The sequence below is a fragment of the Scyliorhinus canicula genome, chromosome 1 (genome assembly GCF_902713615.1).
Source record: "Scyliorhinus canicula chromosome 1, sScyCan1.1, whole genome shotgun sequence".
NCBI lineage: Eukaryota > Metazoa > Chordata > Chondrichthyes > Carcharhiniformes > Scyliorhinidae > Scyliorhinus > Scyliorhinus canicula.
Window position 1 is genome coordinate 14,437,656 of NC_052146.1, and position 12,407 is coordinate 14,450,062.

The 12,407-nt window shown below is 50.3% G+C and overlaps 1 protein-coding gene across 1 annotated transcript; it reads left to right on the forward strand.

The window, feature by feature from the left end:
- The first annotated feature begins 2,415 nt into the window (after positions 1-2,415).
- sdf2l1 (stromal cell-derived factor 2-like 1) lies at positions 2,416-12,186 on the forward strand. The gene is made up of 3 exons (XM_038812063.1): positions 2,416-2,635; positions 10,912-11,108; positions 11,595-12,186. The coding sequence occupies exons 1-3, from the start codon at positions 2,458-2,460 to the stop codon at positions 11,871-11,873; spliced, it is 654 nt and encodes a 217-aa protein (XP_038667991.1). The 5' UTR covers positions 2,416-2,457; the 3' UTR covers positions 11,874-12,186.
- Positions 12,187-12,407: the final 221 nt, after the last annotated feature.

A 12,407-nucleotide genomic window follows, 5' to 3' on the forward strand; every position in this document is an offset into this window, starting at 1 on the left:
TGATTTGAGGAGATATTTCTTCACTTCTTGTAAAGCCGTTGAATTCCGTACCCAGTGAAGTAGTTGAGGCTACCTCGTTAAATGTTTTTAAGACAAAGGTAGATAGAATTTTGAACAGTAAAGGAATTATGGGTTATGGTGAGCAGGAGGGAAAGTGGAGCTGAGACCACAGAGAGATTAACCACGATCTTATTGAATGGCGGAGCAGGCTCGAGTGGCCAGATGGCCTCCTCCTGCTCCCAGTTCTTATATGTTAGGCTAGGCTCTCGGATAAGTCAGGGTCGCGACCCACGGATGGGTCGTGGGTGTGTGTCGGGAGGGTCGAGGAGCCGTCCATTGCGGCGCTCCCGATTGCGCAGATTCACGCGCAACAGTCACAGCAGCTGGATTTTAACAATGCCGACTGTGAGCGGGTTCAAAAAGGCCGCGACCATCTCCAAAAAATACGGTCGCGGCCTTTTGAAGGCCGCTCGCAGCCGGCATTGTTAAAATCCGGCTGCTGCTCGCTCTGCTCTGTTCGCAAGTGCTCGGTTCTTCTGAACGAAGCTAAGGCCAAGTTTCACGCCGGCGACTAGCGCCATCGGACCCACCCGCAGAGACCCAGCGCCATGGCCTCCACTTCAGAACTCGCCTGTGTCTACAGTGCACTCATCCTGCACGGCGACAAGGTCACCGTCACCGAAGACAAACTCAATGCCCTGATTAAAACAGCTGGTGTGACCATTGAGTCTTTCTGGCCTAGTCTGTTTGCCAGGGCATTGGCTAATATTGACGTCAATAGTCTGATCTGCAACATTAATGCTGGTAGCTTTGCCCCAGCTGCTGCAGCCACTGTTTCCACCGCTGCCCCTGTTGCTCCTGAAGAGAAAAAGGAAGAGAAGAAATAGACAGAATCTGAAGAGTCTGATGATGACATGGACATTGGTCTCTTCTATTAAACGTGCCGTGCAAAAACAGTGTTATAATTTACAAAAAAATATTGAATATTGTTGCCCGCGAATTTGCGCAATCAGAGAAGCAGAAGAATTTAAAAAAAATTCTATGTAATCACAGGGGCTGGTTTAGCTCACAAGGCTAAATTGCTGGCTTTTAAAGCAGACCAAGCAGGCCAGCAGCACGGTTCGATTCCCGTACCAGCCTCCCCGGACAGGCGCCGGAATGTGGCGACTAGGAGCTTTTCACAGTAACTTCATTGAAGCCTACTCGTGACAATAAGCGATTTTCATTTTCATTTCTTTCTGCCTGAAGCGAGGCAGAAAGCAGGTCACGCTCCCCGAACGTCACTATCACGTGTTTTGGGCGTGACTGTGATTCCTCCATTTGGTCCCCGCAGCAAAGAAGGTGGGTCGTGAAGGTCGGCCGCCGTGGGTCGTGAAGGTCGGCTGGCATGGGTCGCGAAGGTCGGCTGGCGTGGGTCGCGAAGGTCGGTCGCCGTGGGTCATGAAGGTCGGCTGGCGTGGGTCGCGAAGGTTGGTCGCCGTGGGTCGTGAAGGTCGGCTGTCGTGGGTCGCGAAGGTCAGCCGCCATGGGTCGTGAAGGTTGACTGGCGTGGGTCATGAAGACCAGCTGGTGTGGGTCGCAAAGGTCGGCAGGCATGGGTCACGAAGGCCAGCTGGCGTGGGCCGCGAAGGTCAGCTGGCGTGGGTCGCGAAGGTTGGCTGGCTTGGGTCGCGAAGGTTGGCTGGCTTGGGTCGCGAAGGTCGGCTGGCGTGGGTCGCAAAGGTCGGCAGGTGTGGGTCGCAAAGGTCGGCTGGCGTAGGTCACGAAGGTCGGCTGGCGTGGGTCGCAAAGGTCGGCTGGCGTGGGTCACGAAGGTTGGCTGACGTGGGTCGCGAAGGTTGGCTGGCGTGGGTCGCGAAGGTCAGTAGGCGTGGGTCACAAAGGTCGGCTGGCGTAGGTCACGAAGGTCGCCTGGTGTGGGTCACGAAGGTCGGCCGGTTAGTAAAAATCGGTCCCCAGAAAAAAAGTTTGTGTGTCAGGAGGGTCAATCTAGAAACTCCCTGACAACTTGGCGTCTGGCCAAAACTCTAAGCCCATTGGTTTCGTTCTTGGCCTATGATTGGCCGCCCCAAACATAACGTCCAATAGAAAGAGCCGACGTGCTACCAGAGCGTGGCTCGCGACGATTTGAGTGACGGCGGCCGGGGGAGGCGGGGCACCGCCCTCCTGGCTCCCTCGCCAATCAACGAACAGGACCACCGACCGAAGCGCCGCCCTACTCGTCCCCGATTGGGTGAGGCGAGGCTGAGCGACATGGGGGAGTCGGCCAATGGAAGCAGCGCGCGTCGTCAGCGCAGCAGCGGTGACCAATCAGCGAGGGGCTGGGGGTGGGAGCGGGCGGAGCAGAGTCGCTGGCAGCCGGTGATTGGCCGCGGCGCCCGCGGGGCGGGGCTGGGGGTGTGGTCAGCGCGCGCCGCCGGCACAGGCCGCCGCTGACGGGCGGTTGGGCGCACGGCGATGCGGCTGACGGCGGTCCCAGCTCGGAGCTCCGCGCTGGCGCTTTTCCTCCTCGGCGCGCTGCTGGGCTGCTCGGCCGCCACCGACCTGCAGTATGTGACCTGCGGCTCAGTGGTCAAGCTGTTCAACGGCCGCCACAACGTCCGCTTGCACTCCCACGACGTGAAGTACGGCTCGGGTAAGTGCCGGCTGGTCGGCTGCCCCCCTCCTGTGGCCTCGGCCGCGAAGCCCCCCGCGGTCGAACAGCTCCCACCTCGGCGGGCTGATTCACAAGAGGAGGCATCACATGGCGGTTTGATAATACTGTGTGTGGAATGGACTTCAAACAGCAATTGGCGTCAATACATCCGGAATGAGGAAGCTCCCGATGATGCTGTCGGAAGCCCCCGGCTGGTTCGCCAATCCCCCCCCCCCACCCCCGGGGGTGTTGGGCAGGGATGGGTGCTGGGTCCCTGGCCCGGTGGTGTTGGGCAGGGATGGGTGCTGGGTCCCTGGTCTGGGGGTGTTGGACAGGGATGGGTGCTAGGTCCCTGGTCTGGGGGTGTTGGACAGGGATGGGTGCTGGGTCCCTGGCCCGGTGGTGTTGGCAGGGATGGGTGCTGGGTCCCTGGCCTGGGGGTGTTGGACAGAGATGGGTCCCTGGTCTGGGGGTGTTGGGCAGGGATGGGTGCTGGGTCCCTGGCCCGGTGGTGTTGGGCAGGGATGGGTGCTGGGCCCCTGGTCTGGGGGTGTTGGACAGGGATGGGTGCTGGGTCCCTGGCCCGGTGGTGTTGGGCAGGGATGGGTGCTGGGTCCCTGGCCTGGGGGTGTTGGACAGAGATGGGTCCCTGGTCTGGGGGTGTTGGACAGGGATGGGTGCTGGGTCCCTGGTCCGGTGGTGTTGGGCAGGGATGGGTGCTGGGTCCCTGGTCCGGTGGTGTTCCGCAGGGATGGGTGTTGGGCAGGGATGGATGCTGGGTCCCTGGTCTGGTGGTGTTGGGCAGGGATGGGTGCTGGGCCCCTGGCCTGGTGGTGTTGGGCAGGGATGGGTGCTGGGTCCCTGGTCCGGTGGTGTTGAGCAGGAGTGGGTGCTGGGTCCCTGGTCCGGTGGTGTTGGGCAGGGATGGGTGCCGGGCCCCTGGTCTTGGGGTGTTGGGCAGGGATGGGTGCTGGGTCCCTGGTCCGGTGGTGTTCCGCAGGGATGGGTGCTGGGTCCCTGGTCTGGGGGTGTTGGGTAGGGATGGGTGCTGGGTCACTGGTCCGGTGGTGTTCCGCAGGGATGGGTGCTGGGTCCCTGGTCCGGGGGTGTTGGGTAGGGATGGGTGCTGGGTCACTGGTCCGGGGGTGTTGGGTAGGGATGGGTGCTGGGCTCCTGGTCCGGTGGTGTTCCGCAGGGATGGGTGCTGGGTCCCTGGTCCGGGGGTGTTGGGTAGGGATGGGTGCTGGGCTCCTGGTCCGGTGGTGTTCCGCAGGGATGGGTGCTGGGTCCCTGGTCCGGGGGTGTTGGGTAGGGATGGGTGCTGGGCTCCTGGTCCGGTGGTGTTCCGCAGGCATGGGTGCTGGGTCCCTGGTCCGGTAGTGTTGGGTAGGGATGGGTGCTGGGCCCCTGCTCAGGGGGTGTTGAGCAGGGATGGGTGCCGGGCCCCTGGTCTGGTGGTGTTGGGCAGGGATGGGTGCCGGGCCCCTGGTCTGGTGGTGTTGGGTAAGGATGGGTGCTGGGCCCCTGGTCCAGGGGTGTTGAGTAGGGATGGGTGCTGGGCCCCTGGTCCGGGGGTGTTGGGTAGGGATGGGTGCTGGGCTCCTGGTCCGGTGGTGTTCCACAGGGATGGGTGCGGGGCCCTGGTCCGGTGGTGTTGGGCTAGGGATGGGTGCTGGGCCCCTGGTCCGAGGGTGTGGGTGGTTTGATCAGTAAGTTTGCAGATGACACCAAAATTGTTGGTGTGGTTAATTAGCCAGGAGGGCAGCCTTCTATTGCAGGATGATGTTGACAGGTCAGACGGGCAGGACAGTGGCAAATACAGTTTAACCCTGAAAAGTGTGAGGTGATGCATTTTGGAAGGACTAACAAGGCAATGAACTGTAGGACGCTAGGAAGTGCACAGAACCCTGAAGGTAGACAAGGCAGGTAAGGTGGCTAAGGAGGCATATGGGATACTTATTAGCCGAGGCATAGAATATAAGAGCAGGGAGGTTATGATGGAGCTGTATAAAACACTGGTTAGGTCAATGCTAGATTACTGTGTGCAGTTCTGGTCACCCAACAAGAAGGAACCGATTGCACTAGGAAGGGCGCAGAGGAGATTCACCAGGTTGTCATAATAATCACTTATTGTCACAAGTGGGCTTCAATGAAGTTACTGTGAAAATCCCCTAGTCGCCATATTCCACCGCCTGTTCGGGGAGGCCAGTACGGGAATTGAACCCGCGCTGCTGGCATTGTTCTGTATTACAAGCCAGCTGTATGGCCCACTGCTAAATCAGCCCCTGATGTTGCCTGTGCTGGAGCATTTCAGCTATGAAGTGAGGCTGGTTCGGCTGGGGTTGCTTTCTTTGGAACAGAGAAGGCTGAGGGGTGACCTGGTTGATATGCACCAAATTAGGGGCTGGTTTAGCACAGTGGGCTAAACAGCTGGCTTGTCATGGGGGAGGGCAACACGGTAGCACACGTGGCTAGCACTGTGGCTTCGGATCCTGGCCCTGGGTCACTGTTTGTGAGGAGTTTGCACATTCTCCCCGTGTCTGCGTGGGTTTCACCCCCACAACCCAAAGATGTGCAGGTTAGATGGATTGGCCACGCTAAATTACCGCTTAATTGGAAAAAATGAATTGGATATTCTAAATTTTAAAAAAAAGCACTGTGGCTTCACAGCGCCAGGGTCCCAGGTACGATTCCCCGCTGGGTCACTGTGGAGTCTGCACGTTCTCCATGTGTCTGCGTGTTTCCTCCCACAGTCCAAAGACGTGCAGGTTAGGTGGATTGCCCATTCTAAATTGTCCTTTGTCCAAAAAAAAAGTTAGGAGGGGTTATTGGGTGATGGGAATAGCGTGAAAGTACAGCACAGGAACAGGCCCTTCGGTCCTCCAAGCCTGCACCGACTATGCTGCCCATCTAAACAAATCTTCTACACTTCCGGGGTCCGTATCCCTCTATTCCCATCCTATTCATGTATTTGTCAAGATGCCCCTTAAATGTCTCTCTTGTCCCTGCTTCCACCACCACCTCCGGCAGCGGGTTCCAGGCACCCACTACCCTCTGTGTAAAAAAACTTGCCTTGTACATTTCCTCTAAACCTTGCCCCTCGCACCTTAAACCAATGTCCCCTAGTAATTGACCCCTCTATCTTGGGGAAAAAGGCTCTGACTATTCACTCTGTCTATGCCCCTCATAATTTTGTAGACCTCTATCAGGTCTCCCCTCAACCTCCTTCGTTCCAGTGAGAACACACCAGGTTTATTCATAGCTAATGCCCTCCATACCAGGCAACATCCTGGTAAATTTCTTCTGCACCCTCTCTAAAGCCTCCACATCTTCTGGTAGTGTGGTGACCAGAATTGAACACTACTCCCAAGTGTGGCCGAACTAAGGCTGCAACATTACTTACCAATTTTTATACTCAATACCCCGGCCAATGAAGGCAAGCATGTCATATGCCTTCTTGACTACCTTCTCCACCTGTGTTGCCCCTTTCAGTGACATGTGGACCTGTACACTTTGATCTCTCTGACTGTCAATACTCTTGAGGGTTCTACCATTCACTGTATATTCTCTACCAAAATGCATTACTTCCCCCACCAAAATGCATTACCTCGCATTTGTCCGTATTAAACTCCATCTGCCATCTCTTCGTCCAAGTCTCCAAACGATCTAAATCTTGCTTTTTCCTCATATATATACACTACGAACAGCAAAGGTCCCAGCACTGATCCCTGCGGAACACCACTAGTCACAGCCCTCCAATCAGAAAAGCACCCTTCCATTGCTACTCTCTGCCTTCTATGACCTAGCCAGTTCTGTATCCATCATGCCAGCTCACCTCTGATCCCGTGTGACTTCACCTTTTGTACCAGTCTGCCATGAGTGACCTTGTCAAAGACCTTACTGAAGTCCATATAGACACCATCCACTGCTCTACTTGCATCAACCATCTTTGCGACCTCCTCGAAAAACTCTTATCAAGTTAGTGAGACACGACCTCCCCTTCACAAAACCATGCTGCCTCTCGCTAATACAGCAGCACGGTTCAGTTCCCGTACCTGCCTCTCCGAACAAGTGCTGGAATGTGGCAACTAGGGGCTTTTCACAGTAACTTCATTGAAGCCTACTTGTGACAATAAGCGATTATTATTATTAAATTATGAGGGACATGGATAAGGTGCATAGGAAGGAACATTTCCCCTTAGTTGAAGGGGGCCAATAACAGGGAGGTATAGATTTATGGTAATTGGCAGGAAGGTTAGAGGCGATTTGAGGAAAAAACTTTCCACCCAGGCGGGTGGTGGGAATCTGGAACTTGCTGCCTGAAAGGGTGGTAGAGGCGGGATCCCTCACAACATTTAAGAAGCATTTAGATGAGTGTTGGAAACCCTATAGCTACGGACCAAGTGCTGGAAAATGGGTTTAGAATAGATGGATGCTTCATGGCACAAACACGATGGGCCGAAGGGTCACTTTCTTTGTTGTAAAACTCTGACTTTGATGACTAACACGGTGCCAATTCTAGAAGTTGACGATATGGGGTCAGAAGCTCAGCTCAGAAATAAATGGAACCCCCGATTGCAACCTTCCTGAGACAGTGAGCAGGGCTAAAGCTAAAGCCAATGGCTTTGTCCTTCCTACGGTGGACGTGGTGAAAATTTCTACTTATAAATATTTCATAAATAGTTTGAATCAGTGGAGCAGTGGGGGAGGTGGTTATGAGTTTGCCTGTTGTTTATGCAACTCCAGAAGTAATTAAAGAAAACATTTGCTCATGCATGAATAACGCTGGGCAGACTAGCAATTTATGCCCACTCCTCGTGGTCCTTGAAGGTGATGGTGGGTTGCCTTATTGAGCTGTTGAAGTCCATGCAGTCTAAATAAGGTGTTTATTATAAAGTTGCATGGTTAATGAACTCCCAAGGAAGAGTTTTACTGATAATCCAGCTATTGGAGTATAATTTGTTCGTTTTGGATCTTAAAGCAAGGAATTAAATGGTGCAGCTGGCAAGGGAGTGAAGGAACACTTTGTCCTTGCTGGAACAATCTGTTCTCTTGTTGCAGGGTGACTGAATTTATTCCAGAATTCTGTGTACTGATACAAATCAAAAATGTCAAAGAAGGTGGTGGGTCCAAGCAGGTAAGAACTGCCACTTGGGTAGAATTTGAACTGCCGCTTGGGTAGAATTTTTCTGATGGATGCCATACCATAAGAATTTCACAGTGGTTGATAGCATTTTAAGATAATCAGAAGGAAAGAAAGAATCATCGCAAGGCTGTTTGTTTAAGTAGGATGGGACATTGTCAGCTGTGATCCTTGTTTTGAATTTGGCTCATTTATAATATCCAAATTGGGTGACAAAATGCAAGAAGCTGTTAAACCTGCAGTATCGGTGTGTAATTGGCAAATAACCTTCAATGCCGGCAAGTGTCAGACCATTCCTTTTTGTAGGAGGGATAGAATTGTAAAGCGGTAAAGCTGTGTTAAAAGATTTGGTCTCCATATTGCAAAATTGATTCCGATTCTGGATGGGGGATGATTATTACAAGGATTAGTTGTAGCAGACAAGATTGAACAGTCCTTGTGCTCCTTTCCCCAGATAAGCGAAGGCTCTAGAGTCTGAAAGACATCCGTATAATGACATATAGGGTAGGCATAGAGAAGATTGGTCCGGTTGTGGGAGAGACAAATCAGATCCATAAATTGGAAAATTGAATAAGGCAGTCGGGAGAAATATATTTGCCCCAGAAAGTGTTTAGAATGTGGACGGAACCTGCACCATGAACAACCGTTCCTTGTAAGATAAGTGGTCATGTTGAACAGACTGCTAAAGCAGTTGATAGATTAGTAGTCAGCTGGCACCTTTTAAAAAGGAGAAGGAAGCTGTTCAAAAAGGCTTTTAAGAATTAGAGGAATAATTACTACTGAGTTTTAATAAATAAAATAAATAACCGTTATTGTCTCAAGTAGGCTTACATTAACACTGCAATGAAGTTACTGTGAAAAGCTCCTAGTCGCCACATTCCGGCGCCTGTTTGGGTACACAGAGGGAGAATTCTTAGCTGGTACGGGAATTGAACCCACGCTGCTGGCCTTGTTCTGTGTCACAAACCAGCTGTCTAGCCCACTGAGCTAAACCAGCCCAAAAAAGTAATAGAAAAAAACATTTGCTCATGCATGAACAATGCTGGGCAGATTAGCAATTATTGCCCGTCCCTAATGAGGGGGTTGGCAGGTATTAAAGCAGGAATCGAGTGAGACTGATAACAGGTGTGAAGACTGTGGTAAAATAACAGGACACTGTTTGCCCATTTGAGCCTTTTATCACTCTTTACATTGGTGTGTGTACAGAGCTGTGTTTCTTGCAGTAGACGTTGCTGCAAATATTTTTTCTCTTGCTTGTGCTATCTTTGGCAATAGTTTTTTGGGTTGACCTTCCCCTTTTTGTTTCGGGTGCGTGTGTAGTCATTTGAATAAGAGCTTCCTGGTAGCATGCATAAAGTGAAGCATCCAACTTGTTGAGAGATTAAATTGAATCCAAGTTTGTTTTCAGATTTTAGTCTTTTCACATAAAAGCCTGTGCAAACTCGAAGTTTAATTAAATGTGTGTAAGCTTTGCAAGATTTGATTCCAGGTTTCACGTAGATATACGGGATGCGATGTTATTTTTAATTTTAAACCTGTGTTTGGAGAGGGGCTTTTCTTTTAGCCTTCTATTGCTATTGGCGACTGGAGAAACACTTACTTTTTTTAGTTTACGTAGCCTGATGCTGAAATGCTACTAAAATGTGGAGTGTCTCTATTACTGATCAATTTACCATATTACTGAATATTGCATTTAAAAAATATTTTTAATATCTCTGTAACACTTACCTGACTGCCTTTTGCCAATGCTAGGACCTAGATCGGTTTCCTGGAAAGTACAAAACATTGTATTGCAGCTTCATCTCTCTGCTGAATGTTCTGAATTGTTCCGTTTTTCCCAAGACTGAATGGAAGGAAAGCGCCACATACCTATCATCAGAGCCCATGGCACAATGTACCACACCTTTGTGGAAGTCCAAAAGATCCCAGAAACTCCTCCTGTTTCTTTCCGACCCTCCAGGCACCTGTTGTCCCAGGATCCTTCTTAAGCAAGCCTTGTGATTACCTGTATGGTTTTACTTTATCCCTGACTCCAATATACCAACCGCCTGTAACATCCCCTCTGCTTTTATTTTGGGTTGCCAACCAGAGCTTTCACATCCCGTCCTGTCCTCTTAGCCTGTCTGTGAAATACTGACCACGGGTGAATTTTCCATTCCAGCTGCTTCCAAGGTCTTAGAACATAGAACAGTACAGCACAGAACAGGCCCTTCGGCCCTCAATGTTGTGCCGAGCAATGATCACCCTACTCAAACCCACCTATCCACTCTATACCCGTAACCCAACACCCCCCCTCCCCCCTTAACCTTAGTTTTAAGGGCACTACGGGCAATTTAGCATGGCCAATCCACCTAACCCGCACATCTTTGGACTGTGGGAGGAAACCGGAGCACCCGGAGGAAACCCATGCACACACGGGGAGGACGTGCAGACTCCGCACAGACAGTGACCCAACTGGGAACCGAACCTGGGACCCTGGAGCTGTGAAGCATTTATGCTAACCACCATGCTACCGTGCTGCCCTTCACAGTGTTGTTGCAGGTTTCATTTTACACAAAGGAGGTAGGGGAATGGCACTAGGCGAATGCTCTTTCAAGAGGGCCAGCACAAATACGATGGGCTGAATGGCCTCCTTTTGTGCTTTAACCACTTTGTGCTTCATATGTTAAGACCAGGAGGAAGATTATTGGATTTGCTCCTTGGCACATGCTAAATTAGAAGAGTGTGAATATTGGGTGAAGAAAGTATTAAGTTTGGCTGATGTTTGCCTTCTTTTCTCTCCACCTGACCCCTTTTCTAGCTTTTGAGACCGAGTGACTCCCTCACATATTGAATAACGACAATCAAAGTTGCCACAATTTCCATTTTTTAATATATTTATAGTGTAGTAATTGTTTCCTAGCTTTTCGAAACTGCAATGAGGGGTTGGTTTAGCACGGGGCTAAAGAGCTGGCTTTTAAAGCAGACCAAGGCAGGTCAGTAGCGTGGGTTCAATTCCCGTACCAGCCTCCCGAACAGGCACCGGAATGTGGTGACTAGGGGCTTTTCACAGTAACTTCATTTGAAGCCGACTTGTGTCAATAAGCGATTTTCAAATTTCCATTTTCATAATCATTTCTTTTCTTCTCAAAAGGAAGTGGTCAGCAGTCTGTGACTGGGGTGGACGCATCTGACGACAGTAACAGCTACTGGACAGTGAGAGGGAAGCCCGGCCAGGTTTGTCAGCGAGGAATACCGATCAAATGTGGCCAGTCAGTACGGCTAACACATGTCAACACTGGAAGAAACCTACACAGTCATCACTTTGTGTCACCACTCTCTGGAAACCAGGTATATTGATTTAAGAAGTCCAGTGCAGCTGTGGTTCAGTGGTTCGCATGTAGGTCACGGCAGCTGAAACTATTGCATTGGTTATAAATAATGTTTATTTTGCATAAAGCCCGTGTTTGGTAAAAGACTGTAGCCATAATTTACCCTCTGTTCCCAATGCAGCATACTTCTGAAAATTGAGTTTGGGTGGCAATCAGGGGCTTGTTTAGCACAGTGGGCTAAATAGCTGACTTGCAATGCAGAACAATGCCACCAGCGCGGGTTCAATTCCCCTACCGGCCTCCCTGAACAAACGCCGGAATGTGGTGACTAGGGGCTTTTCACAGTAACTTCATTGGAGCTTACTTGTGACAATAAGCGATTATTATTATTATTAACTTGCCTTCATTAATGCAGTTTGTTTTTAATATTGAATTTTGATTTCACCACCTGCTTTCCTAGAAAATAATTGGCTGTGTGCTAACCCTGTACTGTTTTAACATGTAGGAAGTAAGTGCTTTTGGTGACAATGGAGAAGGAGATGACTTGGATGTTTGGATCGTGCAATGCAGTGGGACCAGTTGGGAGCGAGATGATGATGTACGTTTCAAGCATGCAGGCACCCAAGTCTTTCTAACAATAACTGGAGAACAGTATGGCCATCCAATCCGAGGTCAGCTTGAGGTCCATGGCACGTTCAGCCCCACTGCCAACAACTACTGGAGTGTAATGGAGGGTGTCTTTATCAAACCCAGTGCCGATCCATTGAAACATGATGAGCTATAGCTTTACTCTAAGACTATGTGCGGGAAAGTAAGGAGACCAGTAAGAAATATTGTGACATTGTGTGTGTTTTACAAGTTACTTCATCCAGTCTAAAGTCATAGTTTGTGAAGTAAAAACAAGGTTGTACTTTTTTCTATACTTGTTCAAATTTCTAAAGAAATGGGAATATATTTAAAACAAAGTTTGTGTGTTAATGTAAGGATGCACATGTTCTAGTGAATTCATTTTTTGCTTTAATTTTCAGTCGTTTAAAAAGTCATAAACTTGGAAAAATCAGGTATTGGAAATAAAGTTTCAAAGTCATCGATCTGTACCTCAGTTGTTTTAATAATCCCGAGAGTTGCAAATCTAATTTGGTTTTTAACCTTTGGCTCTTTCCTTTTATTTGTCCTTTGTGGTGGTTTCCTGAGCAAAATGGAATTCAGTTGCAGAAGACGAGGCACCGGCAGCACTTCCCATTTTAGCTGCTGCCAGAACTTAATGTCACTTGCTAAATTCTACATATAGTGCCTCTCCCCACAGACTGGCTGTTCA